The 22504-nt window shown below is 37.1% G+C and overlaps 1 protein-coding gene across 5 annotated transcripts in view; it reads left to right on the forward strand.

Moving 5' to 3' along the window:
• The window catches only part of BDP1 (B double prime 1, subunit of RNA polymerase III transcription initiation factor IIIB), an 85731-nt gene that overhangs the window by 46086 nt on the left and 17141 nt on the right, over positions 1–22504 (forward strand). For 4 of the 5 annotated variants that reach the window (XM_029217257.1, XM_029217258.1, XM_029217261.1 and 1 more), the window contains 9 exons: positions 1231–1367; positions 3367–3568; positions 3826–4016; positions 4845–5232; positions 9615–9740; positions 14327–14363; positions 14849–14941; positions 16255–16477; positions 16833–16984. In XM_029217257.1, the coding sequence (XP_029073090.1) occupies positions 1231–1367; positions 3367–3568; positions 3826–4016; positions 4845–5232; positions 9615–9740; positions 14327–14363; positions 14849–14941; positions 16255–16477; positions 16833–16984 (1549 nt within the window). The remainder of the gene's footprint in view (positions 1–1230; positions 1368–3366; positions 3569–3825; positions 4017–4844; positions 5233–9614; positions 9741–14326; positions 14364–14848; positions 14942–16254; positions 16478–16832; positions 16985–22504) is intronic. The other variant, XM_029217259.1, reaches the window with a different exon arrangement.

Genomic DNA, 22504 nt, shown 5'->3' on the forward strand with positions numbered 1-22504 from the left:
ATATGGGCATCTGATACTTACTCTACTTCATACATAGCGTGTCTAGTTTTGTTTCAGATTTACCATTGTAGATTTTTTTTTTTAATGAAAATAGATTTTTTTTTCTTAACTAATGAACCTATTCATTGTGAAAATGTTCAATCAATACAAAATAATATAATAATTACCCCTAGTCTCACCACTCTGAGGTAACCACTGAAAACCTTTTGACATATCTTACCGGATATATCTCCATGCATGCATGTGTGCATACTCATGTAAATTTAAATAATAAAATCATTGTAATCATGTTATTTTGTGACTTACTGTTTTTCACTTATTATATTAAGTGGCTTTCCATGTCATGAAATACGGAGATACATCATTTTTAACTGCTGTGTAACATACTGCTATTTGGAATGACAGTTTAACCAATCTCTTATTGATGGATCTTTTGATATTAGAAACAAATCTAAGTAGTTTAATGCCCATTTCAACAGATCTTGTTTTTCTGTCCTTTTCTCTACCAAGGGAAAATCTACATTTAAAATAAAGTGATTGTAATCCTTATTTGAACCACCCCCCCCAAATTAAAAAAAACACATTGAACTTTTTGGGAGGGAGGTTCACAACAGATGGTTATTGTAGTTTTTAAAGCATTATGTGAACATATTACTGCAGTAATCTTTGAAACTTTCTCTGTGAATAGGAAATTTTGTTTTGGGCAGCAAAACATGAACATTGCATACTCAAGTTTGAGACTTCATTTTAAAAAACTAAATACTTTTCTTTTTTATTATTATTAATTAATTTATTTATCACTGCATTGGGTCTTCGTTGTTGAGCATGGACTTTCTTTAGTTGCGGCGAGCAGGGGCTACTCTTCGTTGTTGTGCACGGGTTTCTCATTGCGGTGGCTTCTCTTTTGTGGAGCATGGGCTCTAGGCGCATGGGCTTCAGTAGTTGTGGCACATGGGCTCAGTAGTTGTGGCTCACGGGCTCAGTAGTTGTGGCTCACAGGCTGTAGAGCACAGGCTCAGTAGTTGTGACACATGGGCTTAGTTGCTCTGCGGCATGTGGGATCTTCCTGGACCAGAGATTGAACCCGTGTCTCCTGCATTGGCAGGTGGATTCTTAACTACTGTGCCACCAGGGAAGTCCCTAAATACCTTTCTTAATGATTAAAATATTTTAGGAGGTATGTTCTGTTGTTAAAAAAAAAAACAAAACTAATATAGTTTTGTATTTCAGCCAAATTCTCAAATTGCAATGGAAATTGAAGTTGTATCCTCCAAAGTTTCAGAAGGCAGAATGTATGAAAACCAGAGTCACGTTCTTTTAGAAAACCTTCATGTTAACAAAATAAATATTTCAGATGAAAAGACGAGGTGAGTTTGCTTTTAATCAGAAAAGCATAAAACATTTCAAAGATAAAGGTTGGATATCTGAATAATCGATTTTATGTAATTTTACATTTAGTAAGTTTTATGAAAGAAAAAAGTAATTATGAAACTAGAATAGTCTAAATCTGCTGAACAGCAAAGGGAGCCAGTGTGAAACAGGGGAAGAGAGGAAGAGTAGTGAGTGGGGGGAAGCGCAGATTATGTAGGACCATTGTAAGGATTTTGAGTTTTACTCTAAATGAGCCTTTAAAGACCAGTGACCTTTGAGGTCAGCCTTTCCTAATGCCTTCATTTATAATTGACTGTATGGATCTAGAGGATTTAAATGGCTTGCTCAAAGTAACATTGGCAGTTTAGTTTTTAAACTTAAGTTTTCAGGATTTATGACTTTAAGACTAGCAAATTCCTATAGTTTATAGGCAGAGCTTCCTGAAAGAAACTTTACATGTTTCAAGAGATTTTATGCTCAGCCTTTGCATTTTTAATGAGCAAGATCTAACTTTCAAATTTCCTGTATAGAAACCCATTACTCACCCACCCCTCTTTTTAAAATCTTTTCTGTTTATGAAGTTTATTCAAGCTTTTAGCTTTATCATGACTGATACTTCCTTCAGAGTATATATTCTGCATAATTTTAAGTTAGCTTATTCTTATGTCCAGCAGTTTCTTACCCCCTTTTAACCCCAGTAGCACGTTGAGCTTATATATATATATATATATATATATATATATAAAATTCTTAAGTACCATTGTAGAATCACACTTGATCGTAAGTACCTTATACTTAAGTTAAATATAACATGTTTTCCCAAATACATTAGCCTACACTGGAATGTATTAACCAGCATCATTACTTTGTTAGAACTTCCTGTGAACTTCCTTGGTATTTCACTGCTGGAAGAACTTAGCAGGATTGGAACATTTGGAAATGTAACTAACTACTTTCTCTTGTAGGTAATTTATTACAAACATTACTTAAGATTAGTCTTTAATACAGATTTTTCAGAGAACTTATGATCGATACTTACAGACCCAGTTTTTCTTTATAAGTATCCAGATTTATATTAGTTTTTTTTGTTTTTTTTTTTTTTTTAGCGGTACGCGGGCCTCTCACTGCTGTGGCCTCTCCCGTTGCGGAGCACAGGCTCCGGACGCGCAGGCTCAGCGGCCATGGCTCACAGGCCCAGCCGCTCCGCGGCACGTGGGATCCTCCCAAACCGGGGCACGAACCTGCGTCTCCTGCATTGGCAGGCGGACTCTCAACCACTGCGCCACCAGGGAAGCCCCTATATTAGTTTTAAACTTGCTAATTCAGATACTTGCCAGTTATTAAATATTTTCCAGGAAACCTTAAGGCAGCTGTTTGTGTTGCCTTGGGAGCTATGGCTACTGTATTGAATGTTAAAACCTTGTCTTTCTCTGATTTGGCAGATACAAATGGGTTATATTGAGATCCTTATGACACTGTTGTCAATAAACCCTTTTCTATGAAGTGACAGGCATGTGGTAGGAGAACAGACTCTAGCTTTCAAGCCTGCTCTTGAACTAGAAGGACCAGGGTTGTTGTGACCATTGTATATTTATTCATGCTTCAGAGCCCAGTTGAAGCATTTGTTTAAAGTGTCATTATGAAGTCCATCTTCAACTATTGACATTTTTGTTTTGTATCTAGTTATTTCTCTGAAAATTACTTAAAGTAGCATACAACGACATACCAGAATCAATGAATGAAAGTAAAAAAACGATTAAATATTATTGTGAAAGTATTCCCCAGGCTATATAGAAAATGGAAGTTATAAAAGCTTCTATGTTCTTTCTTTCATATCAGCATGTGTGGTTTCATTTTATATGTTTAGTTTTATAGCCTATTTATATATAGTCCTTCGCACATAGAATTGGTTTGTGCCCAAAAATTGTTTAACAGCAGATACATCAACAGGAATTCTGATTTTCGTTCTTCAACATGATTTGTATTTCATTCTAGACATGAACATAAAACGTATGTTTCTAGTCCACCACAAATGATAAGAAGCCAATGCCAAAAGGCTAAGCCATATTTGGGAAGAGCACAAGGTAAGAAAGAGGAATCAGGCATAGGAACAGACAGAGCAGATCAGAGTAAGGCAAGGAAGCCAGAAGATAATTTGCTGCAGCATGGAGATTCTGACACCCAGCTTCTTCCAAAAGTAAGTTTGAAAAAAATAATTTAGTAGTGGGCTCTATTTTATCAATATCATGAAGGAGAACATTAATAAAATAGTTTTGCCTTTTGTACTATAACTATTTTCATGAAAATTGATTGACTTTCCAATATTATGAAAGTTTAGAAACCAGTCACTTGTGTATATGTGTGTAAGCTTAGCGTTTTAGGCCAAACTACCAAACCAAATTACCATACAGGTTGTTTCCATGGTAATATTAATTGTTTCTTCTCAAATTTAAGGGAAAAGCTGAGTTTCTGACATCTCTGGAGATTTCAGCAAGAAAAGGTTCTGTAGGTTCCAAGGAGATTGGTTTGGCAAAAAAAGATGCTCAATCAGAAGTTGGACCATCAGGAAGTGTTGGAGAGAAAACCGTAGGCAATAATTCTATGTGTTCAGTTGTCGAAGAGCAGTATGTCAGTAAACCAGCAAGGTAAAGTTTTATTTAACAAGTACTTTCAGAATAGTAAATACAAGTAACTTATTCTTAATGGATGTCCTACTCTAACTTATTGATAGGGTAAAAAGATGGTTTGTTAACAGAAGTATTGGTTGTTTTTTATTGGCAGATCTGTTTCTTTCCCACTTTTGATTTTTATTTACTAAAATTTCCTTTTTTTATGATCTCAGAAAGATTTTTCTTTCCTACATTTAAAATTTCTGGGTGTTGAGTATATTAGACATGAGCAGAAGCCTGACGAAAGAGTAGTACATATTACCTAAATAACTAGGGTGCTGATTCAAATTGGAGTCACAAACACAAGTGAAGGGTACCTTTCTTCCACAGTTTTCAAGGAAAGTGGAAGGGACCCTAAGTTCTAAAAAATGTTGTTCTGTTGGATTTCCTCATTCTCCTTTTTTCTTTTGACCTAATCTGTTTACCCAATAGGATAAACAGTATCACTTTTTGGTCTCATATTCTGTATTTATTGGTCCAGTGTTCTTGATCCCATTTTCTTCTAACAATTTCCAGTGTTGTATTTCATCACCACTTAAATAGCAAGGGGGAAAAATGGCTCAGAATTTAAAACTTACTGTGAAAAATTTGTAGGTAGATAACTAATGTTTAACTTTGAGTGAGAAACTAAATCCTAACAGTAAATTCCGTTCATTCTTGTCGTAGCATTAGTGTTTGATAGAATGGGTGGCAGGCATTTTATATTAATGGCTTGAATTGAGATTTCACTTTATAAGTTGGGTTTTCATTAAAATTATCCTTATGCATGTAATGACTATGTCGCTATTTTGATTAAACCTCCAGCTCTCCACAACTGTTAAAAGAATCAAATTATTCTAAAATTGCTGTGGATCGAAGAACAGCTCTCTCTTCTGCCTCTGAATGTAAGATAGATCGTAGTGAAAGGAGAATGCGTCGAAAGATTAAACCAAACGTCCCCAAAGGGCGTGGATCAAAACGAATTCGGAGTAAGACCTCTAAGAAGGAACCTAGAGCTTCTAAGCCTGTGCTGGTGACTCTTCGAGCTTCCCAGGAAGAAGACGAAGATGATGCGGAAGACTTTGAGTCTGACTATGAAGAAGAAAGCTATCATCTTGCTCCAGAAGAAGTAAACAAAGCTCCAGTGTTTGTACCTGTTGGCCTCAGATCTCCTGAACCGGTTTCTGCTCAGATTGAAGAAACCATGGAAGAGGTAGTTTGAATTTTGAATCCTTGGAACTTTATCTTACTTGTTTTTTGCTTTCAGTGGATCATTATCTCTTCTCTTAGTGATTATTAGGATTTGAAGGTTATTAGAGTAATTTGTTTGGGGCCTGCTGCATAGCCTAGGAAATCAGTAGAAATAGGCTTGTGTGATCTGTGTTTACTCAGCCCCTGCAACCCAGGCCCAGCACAAGGTAATCAGTATAACAATACTGAGAGAAATCTAATTTCACTTGTATCTGGGGGCTACTTAATCTCCTTTCTGGTTAATTTTTAAAAAAAACAAAAAACTTGGCAGATGTTTTCTATTAACTCTTTGTGGTAAGCTCAAGTTAAGCTCTGGTTGGTAGAGAAGGTAGAAGGGACATATTTCTTTCTCTTTCTCTCTGTCTCTTTTTTTAAAATAAATTTATTTATTTTGTTTATTTTTGGCTGCGTTGGGTCTTCATTGCAGTGTGCGGGCTTCTCATTGCGGTGGCTTCTCTCGTTGTGGAGCGCGGGCTCTAGGTGCGCGGGCTCTAGAGCGCAGGCTCAGTAGTTGTTGCGCACGGGCCCAGTTGCTCCTTGGCATGTGGGATCTTCCCGGATCAGGTCTTGAACCTGCATCCCTTGCATTGGCAGGTGGATTCTTAACCACTGAGCCACCAGGGAAGCCCTCTCTCTTTTTTTAATTGTGGTAAATTACAGGTAACATAAAATTTACTGTCTTAGCCATTTTAGAGCCTACAGTTCAGTGGCATTAAGTGCATCCATCCACAGAACTTTTTTTCATCTTGAAAAACTACAACTCTGTACCTATTAAACAATAATTCTGATTATTCCCTCCTCTCTAGCCTGTGGCAACCACTTACTCTAGGTCCCTCATGTAAGTGGAATCATACAGCGTTTGTCCTTTTTGTGACTGGCTTATTTCACTGAGCATAATGCTTTCAAGGTTCATCTATACTGTAGCATATGTCAGGATGACTCTTTTTTTTTTTTTCTGGCTGCATTGGGTCTTCTTCTGGCTGCACACGGGCTTTCTCTAGTTGCGGTGAGCAGGGGCTACTCTTGTGGCAGTGTGCGGGCTTCTCATTGCGGTGGCTTCTCTTGTGGAGCACGGGCTCTAGGTGCGCAGGCTTTGATAGTTGCAGCACGTGGGCTCTAGGGTGCATGGGCTTCAGTAGTTGTAGTGCACGGGCTCAGTAGTTGTGGCTCGTGGGCTGTAGAGTGCAGGCTCAGTAATTGTGGTGCACGGGCTTAGTTGCTCTGCGGCATGTGGAATCTTCCCAGACCAGGGATTGAACCTGTGTCCCCTGCATTGGCAGGCAGATTCTTAACCACTGTGCCACCAGGGAAGTCCAGGATGTCCTTTTTAAGGGCTAAATAATATTCCGTTCAGTATATACAGTACCACATTTTGTTTATTCTTCTGTCAGTGGCCAGTTGGGTTGCTTCCAACTTTTGGCTATTATGAAGAACACTGCTATGTACATGGGTATACAAATATCTCTTCTAATCCCTGCTGTCAATTCTGCAAGTGGAAATGCTGGATAATATAGTAAATTGTAAATCAATGTTTAATTTTTTGAGCAACCCCCATACTGTTTTCCATAGCAGCTGCCTTATTCTACCATCTTATCAATAGTGTACAAGGGTTCTAATGTCTCCACATCCTTACTAACACTTGTTTTTTCTGTTTTTTTTTTTTTCTTTTTGATAGTAGTCATCCTAATGGATTTGAGGTAGAGGAACATATTACTTCAACTTACTTTTTTTTTTTTTTTTTTTTTTTGCGGTACGCGGGCCTCTCACTGTTGTGGCCTCTCCTGTTGCGGAGCACAGGCTCCGGACGCGCAGGCTCAGCGGCCATGGCTCACGGGCCCAAGCCGCTTTGCGGCACGTGGGATCTTCCCGGACCGGGGCACAAACCCGTGTCCCCTGCATCGGCAGGCGGACTCTCAACCACTGCGCCACCAGGGAAGCCTGTCAACTTACTTTATTATGAAAGCTCCTTACTCTTTTGCCTCTTGGTCTAACTTTGTAACTTCAAAGTTTTCTATTCTGCCTCAATTTTCAGTAACTTATTTTGCTTATAGAGCATCATATCTGAATCAGTTTTGTATTCATGGTAGATTCAAAAGCCATTTGAATTACAAATAGAATTCCAAACTCACCTTTTTTTATTCATTGTTAATAATACCATGCTAAATGTTATAAAGTTAGTTGGAATGGTTGAAGCTAAATAAAAATGATGTGAAGTGGTTTCTTGTAATTAAAGTTCAAAGTAAAGATAATGAATTTAAATTTTGGTTGAAACCAAGAAAAGGTAAAAGGAAAGTTAATTTTGTGCAAGGACGGCTGGTTACCACTGCATGAAAATTCATTTAGCTATATGTTTTGTATTTTACAATTTCTTTGGGTGAAAGGCAAATTGCTCGTGAAAACTAATACTAGAAATTAACTTCTGAAAATCAGGTTCTAGGATATATCCCTGAATTAATACAGAATGCCTTCCTTTTTTAAAAAATTTATTTTATTTATTTAGGCTGTGTTGGGTCTTCGTTGCTGTGCGCGGGATTTCTCTAGTTGCGGAGAGCGGGAGCTACTCTTTGTTGTGGTGCGCGGGCTTCTCATTGCAGTGGCTTCTCTTGCTGTGGAGAATGGGCTCTAGGCACACGGGCTTCAGTAGCTGTGGCACGTGGCCTCAGTAGTTGTGGCACACGGACCCTAGAGCACAGGCTCAGTAGTTGTGGCACATGGGCTTAGTGGCTCCGCGGCATGTGGGATCTTCCCGGACCAGGGCTTGAACCTGTGTCCCCTGGCATTGGCAAGCGGATTCTTAACCACTATACCACCAGGGAAGCCCCACAGAATGCCTTCTTAAATAGCATTGATTATAATAATTGAGCAAGGAAAGCTTAAATTGTATTCTTAATGGCCAGTTTACTAAGGCAGGGAAATTTGTTTATTTGTTAGAAAATGTCCCCTTTAAAAAGCGTTGAAATGCAATGGCATATTATTAAATCATAAAGGGATCTAAAATATTGATATATACTTCAACATGAACCTTGAAAACATTATGCTAAGTGAAAGAAACCAGTTAACAAAAAAATCACATATGATTCCATTAATATGAAATGTCCAAAATAGGAAAATCTATAGAGACAGAAAGTAGATCAATGGTTGCTTAGAGATTTGGAGATGAGGAGTTAAAGGAGTAGGTATAGGGTTTCTTTTTTGAAGTGATGAAAATGTTCTAAAAGCAACTATGTTGATGGTTGCATGTATCTGTGCTTCCATCACCAAAAAACATTGAATTATACAATTTAAATGGGTGAATTGTATGGAATGTAAATTATATCTAGATAAAGCTGTTAAAAAGATAAAGCTTTGAAACTGTGTAGTGCTTACAGAACCAACTTTCAGTTACCTAGAATATTCCCATTATCTCCCCAATCCCAGCTTTTCAGAAAATATTTTGTCTTTTCAAATCACTCGAACTTTTAAAATTCATCCCAGGCCTATAGGATATTAGCAAAGATTTTTCTCTAATTGCATCTGAGCAGACAGACACAGAACACATAGGTGTTACTATAATAAATGTCTCAAAGGTAGATTTTCAAACTTGACTGCTCAGTTTCTACTGAATCACAGTCTTTTATACTCATCTCTCTGTTAATAAGGGAATAGAAGCCAGACTCCCTTGTTTATAGTCTAGGAGATAAATTTTAGTGTTTTTAACCCCCAGACTGTAGGGATCTTTGAAATAAGCCTGCTAAATGAAGAGTAAATGTGAGTTGGACTCGTTATTTTACATGGCCATTCATTGCTATGAAGAATCATACAGGTTTTGGGGTTGTGGGAGTCATTGCCTTGGTGGGTCATGTGTATGATAAATCTTTTTAAGTGCTTTCAACTCATCTCTATGATAGCACTTGGAGCAGTGTATAGTTGATTACATGTCTGTGTTTCTTAGATTGTGAGTTCCTTGCAGGCAGGGACCGACTTGTCTTATTGAGCTTTGTATTCTTGTACCTGTAGCCCTCTAGTTTTTAGGAAGCATTTCATAAATGTTGACAGACTGATGAGAGAAACTGGGAGAAATTTGGGACAAACTGGGGATAATGGAAAATGCAATGCTAGGTACTAAGTAGATTAGCTCTGGAAGTTTTGCTTATTGTTTGTAGGAATCACAGACGCCTCAAAAACATTAAATGTTTCACTTTTGCCCAGTTGATGTCAATCAGTTTAAGAATTACTATATTTCAGTTTTTTAAATCATGTATAAATGTGAATTCTTTCTTCAGTTTAATATTTTATTTTATGATTCATTTTGTTTTTCTGTGATGATATGCCAAAATGAAATAATGAAACTTTTCATTTTGACAGCTTGAAATACCCATGAATATCCCAGATGTAGGATGCATAGCTGTTGTTGAACATCAGCTCTCATCAAACATAGATTTGACTACTGAGGAAATGAAACAAGAAGAAAATCTGAACGCATTATCAATTGTAAGCATCCATTTTAATATGTTTTGTCTTTAATTCTTTGTTTACTTTCAAAAGACTAAGTTTATTTTGAAAGCTTTAGGTTTACAGATGGTTCTTAACTAGTATGATAGAAATTATTCTATTATTTCTAGGAGCTGTAAGTATGAATGTTAGAAACTAGTGAATAATTCATAGATTTTTATATTTGACTTGAAAAGCATAGATTCCTGTGTGTGGGCGTAGCTCAATATCTTCATAGACTTATGTTAAAATTCTGATGCATTAAATATATACTAAATGTAAATTATTTAAAACATATTTAGTTGCCTTTTGCTTGGCACTCTTCCTTATTTAGTTGGTATTTATCTTGTTTTTGTAAATGAAGAGTTACAACTTTTTCAAAAGCAGTTTTATTAAGATACAATTCATACACTATACAATTTATCCATTTAAAGTATATAATTCAATGGCTTTTAGTGTATTTACAGCCATATGCACAATTTTAGAACATTTCCATCACCTCAGAAAGAAGTCTTATGCCCAGTGGCAGTTGTTCCCCTATTTCCTTCCAGCCTTCCCCAGGCCTAGGCAACCAATGATCTACTTTTTGTCTCTATAGATTTCTCTATTCTGGAGATATACACACAGTATGGTTCTTTGTGCCTGGTTTCTTTCACTTAGTCTAGTGTTTTCAAGGTTCATTCATGTTGTAGCATGTATCAGTACTTCATTCCTCTTTGTGGTCAAATCATATTCCATATGAATATGCTACATTTCCTTTATTCATTCATCTGTTCATGGACATATAGGTTGTTTCCATCTTTTGGCCATTATAAGTAATGCTGCTATAAACATTTGTGTACAAGTTTCTGTATGGACATATGTTTTCATTTCTCTTGGGTACCTTTCTAGGAGTATAATTGCTGTGTCATGTGGTAACTTTGTTTAATCCTTTGAGGAACTAGCAAACTGCTTTCCAAAGCTGCTGCACCATTTTATATTCCCACCAGCAGTGTATGAGAGTTCCAATTTCTTCACATCCTGACAATATTTATTTGGTTTTTTGGATCTAACCATCCTAGTAGGTGTGAAATGGTACCTCATTATGGTTTTGATTTGCATTCCCTATTGATTAATGATGTTGAGCATCTTTTCACATGCTTTTATTGGCCATTTTTGTGTCTTCTTTGGAGAAACGTCTATTTTGAGTCTTTGCCCATTTAAAAATTTTTTTGGTCTATTTGTCTTTTTTTTATTGAGTTGTGAGAATTTTTTTATATTCTGGATACAAGCTCCTAATCGTATATGTGATTTTCAGATATTTTCTCACATTCTGTGGGTTCTCTTTTCATTTCTTGATGGTTTCCTTTAGAGCAGGGGTCCCCAACCCCTGGGCCGTGGACTGGTACAGGTCTGCGGACTGGTACAGGTCCACGGCCTGTTAGGAACCGGGCCGCACAGCAGGAGGTGAGCGAGTGAAGCTTCACCTGCCGCTCCCCATCGCTCCCCATCACTTTCATTACCACCTGAACCATCCGCCCTCCTCCCCCATCCATGGAAAAATTGTCTTCCACGAAACCGGTCCCTGGTGCCATAAAGGTTGCGGACCACTGCTTTAGAGTACTTGGACTTCAGTTATCTATTTTTTTCTTTTGTTGCTCATGCTTTTGTTGTCATACCTAAGAATCCTTTCCCAAAGCCAAAGTCCTGAAGATTTACTCCTGTTTTACATTTAGGTCTTTAATCCATTTTGAGTTAATTTTTTTTTTTTTTTGGCCACGCCACACAGCTTGCGGGATCTTAGTTCTCCGACCAGGGATTGAACCCGGGCCCCCAGCAGTGGAAGCACCAAGCGCCAACTGTTGGACTGCCACGGAATTCTCCCCATTTTGAGTTAATTTTTTATATGGTGTGAGATTAGAGTCCCACTTCATTCTTTTGCATATGACTATCTAGTTGTTGCACCATTTGTTTGAAAAAACTGTTCTTTCCCTATTGAATTGTCTTTTATTTTTGTCAAAAATTCGTTGGCTGCAGATATGTAGACTCTCAATTCTTTTCCATTGATTTATTTGTCTGTCTTTATGCTGGTGAGGCTCTATTGATTTGTTGCTTTGTAATAAGTTTTGGAATTAATAAGTGTAAGTCATCCTATTTTATTCTGTTTTTAGGATTGTTTTGGCTATCATGGGTCCCTTGCAATTCCATATGAATTTTGAAATCAACTTGTCAGTTTCTACAAAGACATCAGCTGAGATTCTGGTTGGGATTGCATTGAATCTGTAGATCAGTTGGGGGAGCAGGTGTTGCCGTCTTAACAATGTTTGAGTCTTTCAGTCAATGAACATGGGATATTTTCCCATTTACTTAGCTTTTCTTTGATTTCTTTCAACAGTGTTTTGTAGTTTTCAGAGTATGAGCTTTGCATTTCCTTAACTTCATTTTCAAGTATATTGTTGTTTTTGATGCTATTGTGAATGGAATTGTTTCCTTAATTTCATTTTTGGTTTGTTTATTGCAAGTTTATAGGAATACATTTGATTTTTGTATATTGGCCTTGTGTCCTGCAACTTTGCTGGACTCATTTATTAGTTCTAATAGTTTAGTGGATTCCTTAGGATTTTCCACATATAAGATCATGGCATATGTGAATAGAGATAGTTTTACTTCTGTCTTTCTGTATTACTTTTGTAGGGCTGCTGTAACAAAGTACCACGAACTGGGTGGCTTAAAACCACAGAAATTTATTCTGTCATAGTTCTAGAGGCTAGAATTCCAAAATCAAGATGCCCCTGGTGATGGGTGCTTCTGGTGGCTCTGAGGTAGAAATCATCTTGGGCCTTTCTCTTACCTTCTGGCACTTGCTGGCATTCCTTGTCATTCGTTGGCTTGTGGCAACACAAGTCCAACCTTTGCCTCCATTGCCACATGGTGTTGTCCCTGTATGCGTATCTGTGTTTCTTTTCCTATAAGGACACCAGTCTTATTGGAGTAAGGCTAACTCTAATCCACTATAACCTCATCTTCACTTGATGACACCTAGGAAGACCCTATTTCCAAATAAGGTCACCTTCACAGTACTGGGGGTTAAGACTTCAACATATCTTTCTGAAAGACATAATTCAGTTTATAACACATTCCAGTCTGGATGTCTTTTATTTCTTTTCTTGCCTAATTACCCTGTCTAGAACTCCAGTACAATGTTGAATAAAAGTAGGGGAAAGCATCCAGTCTTTCATCATTAAGTTTGATGTTAGATGTGGTTTTTTTCATAGATGCCCTTTTTCAAATTGAAAAGGTTCCATTCTGTTCCTAGTTTGTGTGAGTGTTTTATCATGAAAGAGTGTTGGAATTTGTCATATGCTTTTTCTGCATCTCTTGAGATGATCATGTAATTGTCTTTTATTGTATTGATATGATGTATTACATTGATTGAATTTTGGATGTTAAACCAAAAGTTGCATCCCTGGGATAAATTCTACTTAGTCATGGCATATAATTTTTTTTTTGGATATTTATTTATTTTCTTTATTTTTTGGCTGTGTCAGGTCTTCGTTGTGGCACATGGGCTCCAAGGTGCGTGGGCTCCATAGTTTGTGGCACGGGGACTCTCTTGTTGAGGCACGTGAGCCCAGTAGTTGTGGCACGTGGTCTTAGTTGCCCCGCGAAATGTGGGATCTTAGTTACCTGGCCAGGGATCAAACCCCCGTCCCCTGCATTGGAAGGTGGATTCTTTACCACTGGACCACCAGGGAAGTCCCCATGGCATATAATTTTTATATGTTGTTGGATTCAGTTTGCTAGTATTTTATTGAGGATTCTTTTGTCCATATTCATAATAGATACTGGCCTATTATCTCTGATGAATCTGACACCAGGTTCTTGTGGTATTAGGAGCTGAAAGCCCTCCAAATGGGGCCTTCAGGGAGAAGGGACCCTGTTTTCCTGGCCGCAGCAGTCTGAGGTGGAGTCTACCTCACTGAGCTGGAAGGAGGGAGAGAGCAGTCTTAGCTCAAATACCACAGACTTTCACCTTTGTTACTGAATTTTCAACAATTTTATCGAATATATGTGCATCTTACGCCCTTAGGACCATTTCCAGAGGCTTTAAATGGTGGTTCTTTAATAAATTTTACCAGTTTCATTGGGGAGAGGGTCAGCAGAGCTCCTCATGCTGTCATGCTGGACATAGATCCTATAACTTCTTAATTTATTAAAATTCATTTAATTTTTAAGCCACCTAGTAGTGTAAAAAACTTGTGATATTGTTCAGACCTTGGTTTCCATTGAGTCAAAACTAGCAGCAGATGTGACTAAAGTTGAAGGATTATGAAATTGAAGAAGTAAGAAAGGCAGATGCTTGTTGCGTATGATCACAATTAAAATTTGCATATAATACAAGCAAAAGGTAAAAGAAGGAGCAAGAGATGAAAATATTTGGCTTTTAAATGATTTCTGTTCTTGTTTATGAAATTCTATGAATAATTATAAATTTCCACTCCACTGTAACCAAAAGCATAGAAAGACCTGTAAAATGTAGTGCTTTGAGATATGGAACATGTGTTTGGGAAAATACCTAAGCTATTACTTTTCTTTTCCTCTTTTAGGAAATGACCACAGGTGAACATTCCCAAGCTGAAACAGGTAACTGTTAATAAGGAAACAGCTAAAAATACTTGGTTAACACCAACGAACAGAGTGATTTAATAGTGGTGGTAATTAGTAAATGAGTCAGTTTGCTGGAGAATTGAATGAAAAGATCCAGCAGTTTGAATATGTTATCTCCAGGAGAAATTTGGGTTCTTGGAATGCTACTTTAGAGGGTGATTACATGTTTGATAAAGAAGTATTTATTTTCTCTGATTTGCACAGATGTCTTTCCTTTGAAGGTATTAAGTTATTTAACGAGAAGGAGGCATTTTCAGTGAGTAAAAGTCAGCAGTTGATGCTCTATTTATAGTATATAAGCTGAATGAAACACTACCCTAGTAAGGGGTTAGTGGTATGGAGGGTTTTGAAACTTGTTACTAGAGGATAAACACCTAAGTTAAAATTCTTTTCTAAGCAAACAAACATAAATTTCCCGATTCATTTTTCTATTTTAATGTTGATCTGGTTTTTTTCACAAGGTACCAATGATGGAAGCACTGAAGCTGCCATAACTTTACTTACAATGGGAGGTCTGGTGTTGCAGTCAGAAATCAGTACAGAACAGAGTGATGGTAAGAGTAAAAGATAAGTCCTACCAAAAAAAGAAACCTTTAAAATCCAACTTTTAAGAAATATACCCATATTTGAATATTAAGTGAATATCTGCCTTTTACGTTTGAAGTTGGTATCACTGTGTTATTTTTCCAGAAAAGGTAATATGTATGCATTGATCGATCCTACTTACTACTTACTTAGCCCTCTAATGGCCTCCATTTCCATATAGTGCACTGGGTTTATTAAGGATAATTTGTATTTGTAGAACAGTTAATCTAGTGAATCCTCTGCCTTTATCATCATAAACATCATTGGTTAACTGAACTCCTTGACCACTGATCTCTTCACACATGTTTCTTTAGTGAAGGAGCCACTGCTTTAGATAGTCTTCACAATTACATGACAGTCAAATACAGTATGAAGGGGCAATATTAGTTACTGAGATAATTTAGTTTAGACTATTCTGTTAGTTTGGACTGAGCCAAAAAATATGTCAACCCAGACTCTTAGTATTTTATTTTCGGCTTATGGCCTTTACTATCAAAGTACCTTCTACTTTACATTAAATGGATAATCATGTTACTTATAATCCTGTTAATCATTTTAACTGCTGATGAGTGACCTGCCATTTGTTTCAAGTGTCAGATTTCTTGGCCCATAACTATATATTTATCAGGAAAGTCTCTGATTTGTGTTCCCTATAGGGCTCCTTTTTCAATGGCAGAGTATCGCATTGTAGCCTGTCACAAATATCTAGAATGTAAAATACAGGTTTTAAAAAATTATAAATGAAGATAATCCTATCTGGAAATTCATCTGAGGTTATATAGTTACTGAAAGTAACAAAAAGATTTATTTTTAATTATAGTAACAGAAAAGTTTCAGTCTATAAGCATTATTAAACTTAGCACATGTCAAATCTCTGGCATGAAATATGAGGTCATAAATTTAAACTTGGAGCCAAAAAGAGCAGACTTTAAAAATAACATAGATAGTTTCTCAAATGTGTTTTACCCATTTTATCATTCTGCTAGTCCTCTCCTAATGAACTGAATAAATCTTTAACACATTGTTTACTCAAAAAAAAAAAAAAATTAGGGAATTCCCTGGCGGTCCAGTGGTTAAGACTCCCCGCTTTCACTGAAGAGGGCACGGGTTCAATCCCTGGTTGGGGAACTAAAATCCTGCATGCCACGTGGTGCGGCCAGAAAAAAAAAATAAAATAAAATAAAAATAACATAGAATTTTACCGTTGCTGCATGTTGAAGGATTTATTTGGACATCTGTTTGTATTTGGTCAATTTTAATTTTCTGTTTTTTTCTGCAATAGGAGTATGTGTACTTCCTGATGTTCATTCAAACGATAAAAGCCATATTCCTTTTTGCCCAGATAATACAAATCTCAAAATTGTTCATGAATGTCAGGAACTTTCTTCACCTATCTGTAGTGCATCTCCATCAGTAGAAGAAAACAAGATTATATTGGATGAACAAAGTATTAAAGAAGAAATTGGTTTAATGGAAGAAGTAAAGGAAAACTCTATATCGTCCAGGTTTATTTTGCTTTATTAAACTATTATTGTTTTTTGAGTTTTACAAAATAAATTAGTGTTCAATTAATACATATATATAAACCAACCATCAATTTGGCCAATAGCTTTGAGTAACAAATAAATGTAAGGTGGGCAGTGCTAATTTTTCACCCTTTAAAGTAAGGTTTAGCAGATTTTGATTTTAGTTTAATGGTTTGCATATTAAAATTACCACAATGGGTGTTTTAAGCATTATTGAAACAGTTTTATGTAAATATAGTCCCAGTTTTACAGACATGGTCCAGATTCTTACACAGAATCCTGAGAGAATTCTTACACAGTTGATTAATTTCTCTTTCTTCCCATCTCTTTCTAGGACAGCTTCAGAAGTGACCAATAATTTGAGAATGAGAAGTAGATTTGCCAAGCCTAAGCCAAATCTTAAGAAAATTTTAGGGACCAGCAGGTTTGGTGCTCATCGGGAAGTTCCCAGTTTGTTTGTAACTAAAGAAGTGGAAATTCAAAGAGGTAAACTTTATTGTTCCCCTGAAAGTTACAAAATTACTTTGACCCAAGAAATTTCATTAGCATTTCAAATGGAATATTCAGTTGTTACAATTATTTTAACTATTAAAAAGTTAAAACATACAGAAAGTAGAATGAGCTATAAAATAAATACCCATAAACCCACCAACTAGTTTCACTAATTATTACCCTTTCACTATATTTACTTGATCAAACTTTCTCTTCATATATATTTTTTTCTGTGTGTGTTTATACATGAATACTCAAGCAAACATCTCTTAGGCATACATTGCATATGGCAAAAAATAAGACAGTACCCAAAAGTCAAAAATTTTAAAACCTCCCTCTTGGTTCCCAGCCCCTAATCCCATTTCCAGTATCAGTTTTTATTGTAGACTTCTAAAAATGTTTTATACACATATGCATCTAAATAAGGGTGTGTGTATATACACACAAGCACCCATATATATACATACACACATACATATATATGTATACACATGTATATTCCTTTCAGCAAGAACAAAAATATATGTATACTATATCATATATACTATTCAGCACTTCTTAAAAATAACAGTTTTATTGAGATAATTCACATACCACAGAATTCACCCATTTAAAGTGTACAAGTCAGGATTTCCCTGGTGGTCCGGTGGTTAGGACTCCGCGCTTCCACTGCAGGGGCACGGGTTCGATCCCTGGTCAGGGAACTAAGATCCCATAAACTGTACTGAGTGGCCATAAAAAAAGGAAAAAAAAAAGTGTACAATTCAATGGTTAGTATATTCAACTTTTGAGTATTATAAATAATGCTGCTAAGAACAGTCATTTATAAGTTTTTGTTTGGACATATATTTTTATTTCTCTTGAGTTTATACCTACAAGTAGAATCGTTGGGTCATGTGGCAATTCTGTGTTTAACCTTTTGAGGAACTGCCAAACTGTTACAAAAGTGGCTGCACCATTTTATATTTTCACCAACATTCGGTGAGGGTTTCAGTTTCTCTGCATCCTCCCAGACACTTGTTATTATTTGTCTTTTTGAGTATAGCTATCCTAGTGGGTGTGAAGTGCTATCTCGTGTGTGTGTGTGTGTGTGTGTGTGTGTGTGTGTGTGTGTGTTTTAATTGGGGTATAATTGCTTTACAATGTTGTGTTAGTTTTTCTTGTACAACGAAGTGAATCAGCTATATGTATACATATATCCCCTCCCTCTTGGACCTCCCTCCCACCCACCCACCCCCATCCCACCCATCTAGGTCACCACAGAGCACCGAGCTGAGCTCCCTGCACCATATAGCAGGTTCCCACTAGCTATCTGTTTTACACATGGTAGTGTATATATGTCAGTCCCAATCTCCCAATTCATCCTACCCCCCCTTGCCCCCCCCGCCCATGTCCACACATCCGTCCATTCTCTACATCTGCATCTCTATTCCTGCCCTGCAAATAGGTTCATCAGTACCATTTTTCTAGATTCTATGTATATGCATTAAAATATACAATATTTTTCTCTTTCTGACTTACTTCACTCTGTATGACAGATTCTAGGTCCACCCACATCTCTACAAATGACCCAATTTCGTTCCTTTTTATGGCTGAGTAATATTCCACTGTATATATGTACCACATTTTCTTTATCCATGCATCTGTTCATGGGCATTTATGTTGCTTTCATGTCCTGTCTATTGTAAATAGTGCTGCAATGAACATTGGGGTGCATGTGTCTTTTTGGATTATGGTTTTCTCAGGGTATATGTCCAGTAGTGGGATTGTTGGGTTGTACTGTAGTTCTATTTTTAGTTTCTTAGGGAACCTCCATACTGTTCTTCATAGTGGCTGTATCAATTTACATTCCCACCAACAGAGCAAGAGGGTTCCCTTTTCTCCACACCCTCTCCAGCATTTACTGTTTGTAGATTTTTTGATAATGGCCATTCTGACCGGTGTGAGGTGATACCCCATTGTAGTTTTGATCTGCATTTCTCTAATAATTAGTGATGTTGAGCGTCTTTTTATGTGCCTCTTGGCCATCTGTATGTCTTCTTTGGAGAAATGCCTATTTAGGTCTTCCACCCTTTTTTTTTTTTTTTTTTTGTGGTATGCGGGCCTCTCACTGTTGTGGCCTCTCCCGTTGCGGAGCACAGGCCATGAACCCGTGTCCCCTGCATCGGCAGGCGGACTCTCAACCACTGCACCACCAGGGAAGCCCCTGCCCATTTTTTGATTGGGTTGTTTGTTTTTTTTGATACTGAGCTTCATGAGCTGTTAGTATATTTTGGAGATTAATCCCTTGTCAGTTGCTTCGTTTGCAAATATTTTCGCCCTTTCAGAGGGTTGTCTTTCTGTCTCGTTTATGGTTTCCTTTGCTGTGCAAAAGCCTTTAAGTTTAATTAGGTCCCATTTGTTTATTTTTGTTTTTATAGTCATTACTCTAGGAGGTGGGTCAAAAAAGATCTTGCTGTGATTTATGTCAAAGAGTGTTCTTCCTGTGTTTTCCTCTAAGAGTTTTATAGTGTCTGGTTTTACATTTAGGACTTTAATCCATTTTGAGTTTATTTTTGTGTATGGTGTTAGGGAGTATTCTAATTTCATTCTTTTACATGTAGCTGTCCAGTTTTCCCAGCACCACTTATTGAAGAGACTGTCTTTTCTCCATTGTATAGTCTCGCCTACTTTGTCATAGATTAGGTAACCATAGGTGTGTTGGTTCATCTCTGGGCTTTCTATCCTGTACCATTGATCTATATTTCTGTTTTTGTGCCAGTACCATACTGTCTTGATTATTGTAGCTTTGTAGTATAGTTGGAAGTCAGGGAGCCTGTTTCTTCCAGCTCCGTTTTTCTTTTTCAAGATTGCTTTGGCTATTCGGGGTCTTTTGTGTTTCCATATAAATTGTAAAATGTTTTGTTCTAATTCTCTGAAAAATGCCATTGGTAATTTTATAGGGATTGCATTGAATCTGTAGATTGCTTTGGGTAGTATAGTTATTTTGACAATATTTATTCTTCCAATCCAAGAACATGGTATATCTCTCTGTTTGTGTCATTTTTGATTTCTTTCATCAGTGTCTTAATAGTTTTCTGAGTACAGGTCTTTACCTCCTTAGGTAGGCTTATTCCTAGGTATTTTATTCTTTTTGTTGCAGTGGTAAATGGGATTGTTTCCTTAATTTCTCTTTCTGATCTTTTGTTGTTAGTGTATAGGAATGCAAGAGATTTCTGTGCATTAATTTTGTATCCTGCAGCTTTACCACATTCATTGATTAGCTCTAGTAGTTTTCTGGTGGCATCTTTAGGATTCTCTATGTATAGTATCATGTCATCTGCAAACAGTGACTGTTTTACTTATTCTTTTCCAATTTGGATTCCTTCTCTTTCTTTTTCTTCTCTGATTGCCGTGGCTAGGACTTCCAAAACTATGTTGAATAGTAGTGGCGAGAGTGGACATCCTTGTCTTGTTCCTGATCTTAGAGGAAATGCTTTCAGTTTTTCACCATTGAGAATGATGTTTGCTGTGGGTTTGTTGTATATGGCCTTTATTATGTTGAGGTAGGTTCCCTCTATGCCCACCTTCTGGAGAGTTTTTATCATAAATGGGTGTTGAATTTTGTCAAAAGCTTTTTCTGTATCTCATGAGATGATCATATGGTTTTTATTCTTTAATTTGTTAATATGGTGTATCACATTGATTTATTTGCATATATTGAAGAATCCTTGCATCCCTGGGATAAATCCCACCTGATCATGGTGGATGATCCTTTTAATGTGTTGTTGGATTCTGTCTGCTAGTATTTTGTTGAGGATTTTTGCGTCTATGTTCATCAGTGATATTGGCCTGTAATTTTCTTTTTTTGTGATATCTTTGTCTGGTTTTGGTATCAGGGTGATGGTGGCTTTGTAGAATGAGTTTGGGAGTGTTCCTTCCTCTGCAATTTTTTGGAAGAGTTTTGAGAAGGATGGGTGTTAGCTCTTCTCCAAATGTTTGATAGAATTTGCCTGTGAAGCCATGTGGTCCTGGACTTTTGTTTGTTGGAAGATTTTTAATTGAAGTTTCAATTTCATTACTTGTGATTGGTCTATTTATATTTTCTGTTTCTTCCTGGTTCAGTCTTGGAACGTTGTACCTTTCTAAGAATTTGTCCATTTCTTCCAAGTTGTCCATTTTATTGGCACATAGTTGTTTGTAGTAGTCTCTTATGATCCTTTGTATTTCTGTGGTGTCTCATTGTGGTTTTGATTTGCATTTCCCTGTTCACCAATGATGTTGAGTATCTTTTTTTTGTGCTTATTTGCATATCTTCTTTAGAGAAATGTCTCTCAAGATCTATGCTCATTTTATTTTATTTTTTAAGATTTTTTTTTTTTGATGTGGATCATTTTTAAAGTCTTTATTGAGGGCTTTCCTGGTGGTGCAGTGGTTGAGAGTCCGCCTGCCGATGCAGGGAACGGGGGTTTGTGCCCCGGTCTGGGAAGATCCCACATGCCGCGCAGCGGCTGGTCCCGTGAGCCATGGCCGCTGAGCCTGTGTGTCCGGAGCCTGTACTCCGCAACAGGAGAGGCCACAACAGTGAGAGGCCTGCGTACTGCAAAAAAAAAAAAAAAGTCTTTATTGAATTTGTTACAGTATTGCTTCTGTTTTGGGTTTTTTTTTTTTTTTTTTGGCTGTGAGGCATGTGGGATCTTAGCTCCCCGACCAGGGATCAAACCCACACTCCCTATGTTAGAAGGCAGAGTCTTAACCACTGAACCGCAAGGGAAGTCCCTATGCTCATTTTAGAATTGAGTTATTTGTCTTTTTATTATTGAGTTCTTTATATGTTAGTGCTGTTTTTAAAGATTAATATATTGAAAAAAAATCTTTCCGTATGATTGCATAGTGCTCTTACTTCATTTTTTCAATAGCCTCACTATATTTTCCATGTCCCCTCCCTGCCAAGGTCCCAAGGGTACTAGTGGGAGCAGGAAAAGCAGTGTAAGTGGTAGGCTGCCTAGATTATATTCAACCCCATATGTAGAAGATCTGGATGGTTAGCATCATCTTTTCCCTGTTTTGGGGTTCTTGATCCCTGGGATTTTCTTTTAGCCAACAATTCCTGTGGTTCAATTAGTTAATTCATTACTTTGGCTTGATCGGTACCCGGAAGGTCTCTCAGTGTGCAGACCCCAGTTACTTCTTTTATACAGACGTCATTTTCTTCCGCTTTTTGACATTATTCATCACAGAACAGCTCCCTCCCCAACACTTCCCCCAAGGTGGAACCAGCCAGGCCTCATGTGTACCCACCTCTAAACCTCTTCTGTATATGGGTTTCTGATTATACTGCTATTACAGTGAAGTAGAGATACAATAGCTGTGGCTGCCAGGAGTGAAATATGTGCAGTGCAGACTCGTTAATTATCTCATTTATGTTAAAAAGTGTAATTGACCCAGACCACCTTTTTGCCATGTGAATAAGCTTGCTTTTTGGATTAAGGGAAGTTTGGAAGAGCCACTATGTAGTGATCTTTGAAAACAGAA

This window comes from Monodon monoceros, unplaced genomic scaffold (genome assembly GCF_005190385.1).
Source record: "Monodon monoceros isolate NGI ecotype Baffin Bay Population unplaced genomic scaffold, NGI_Narwhal_1 Super_Scaffold_12, whole genome shotgun sequence".
In the NCBI taxonomy this organism is placed as follows: domain Eukaryota; kingdom Metazoa; phylum Chordata; class Mammalia; order Artiodactyla; family Monodontidae; genus Monodon; species Monodon monoceros.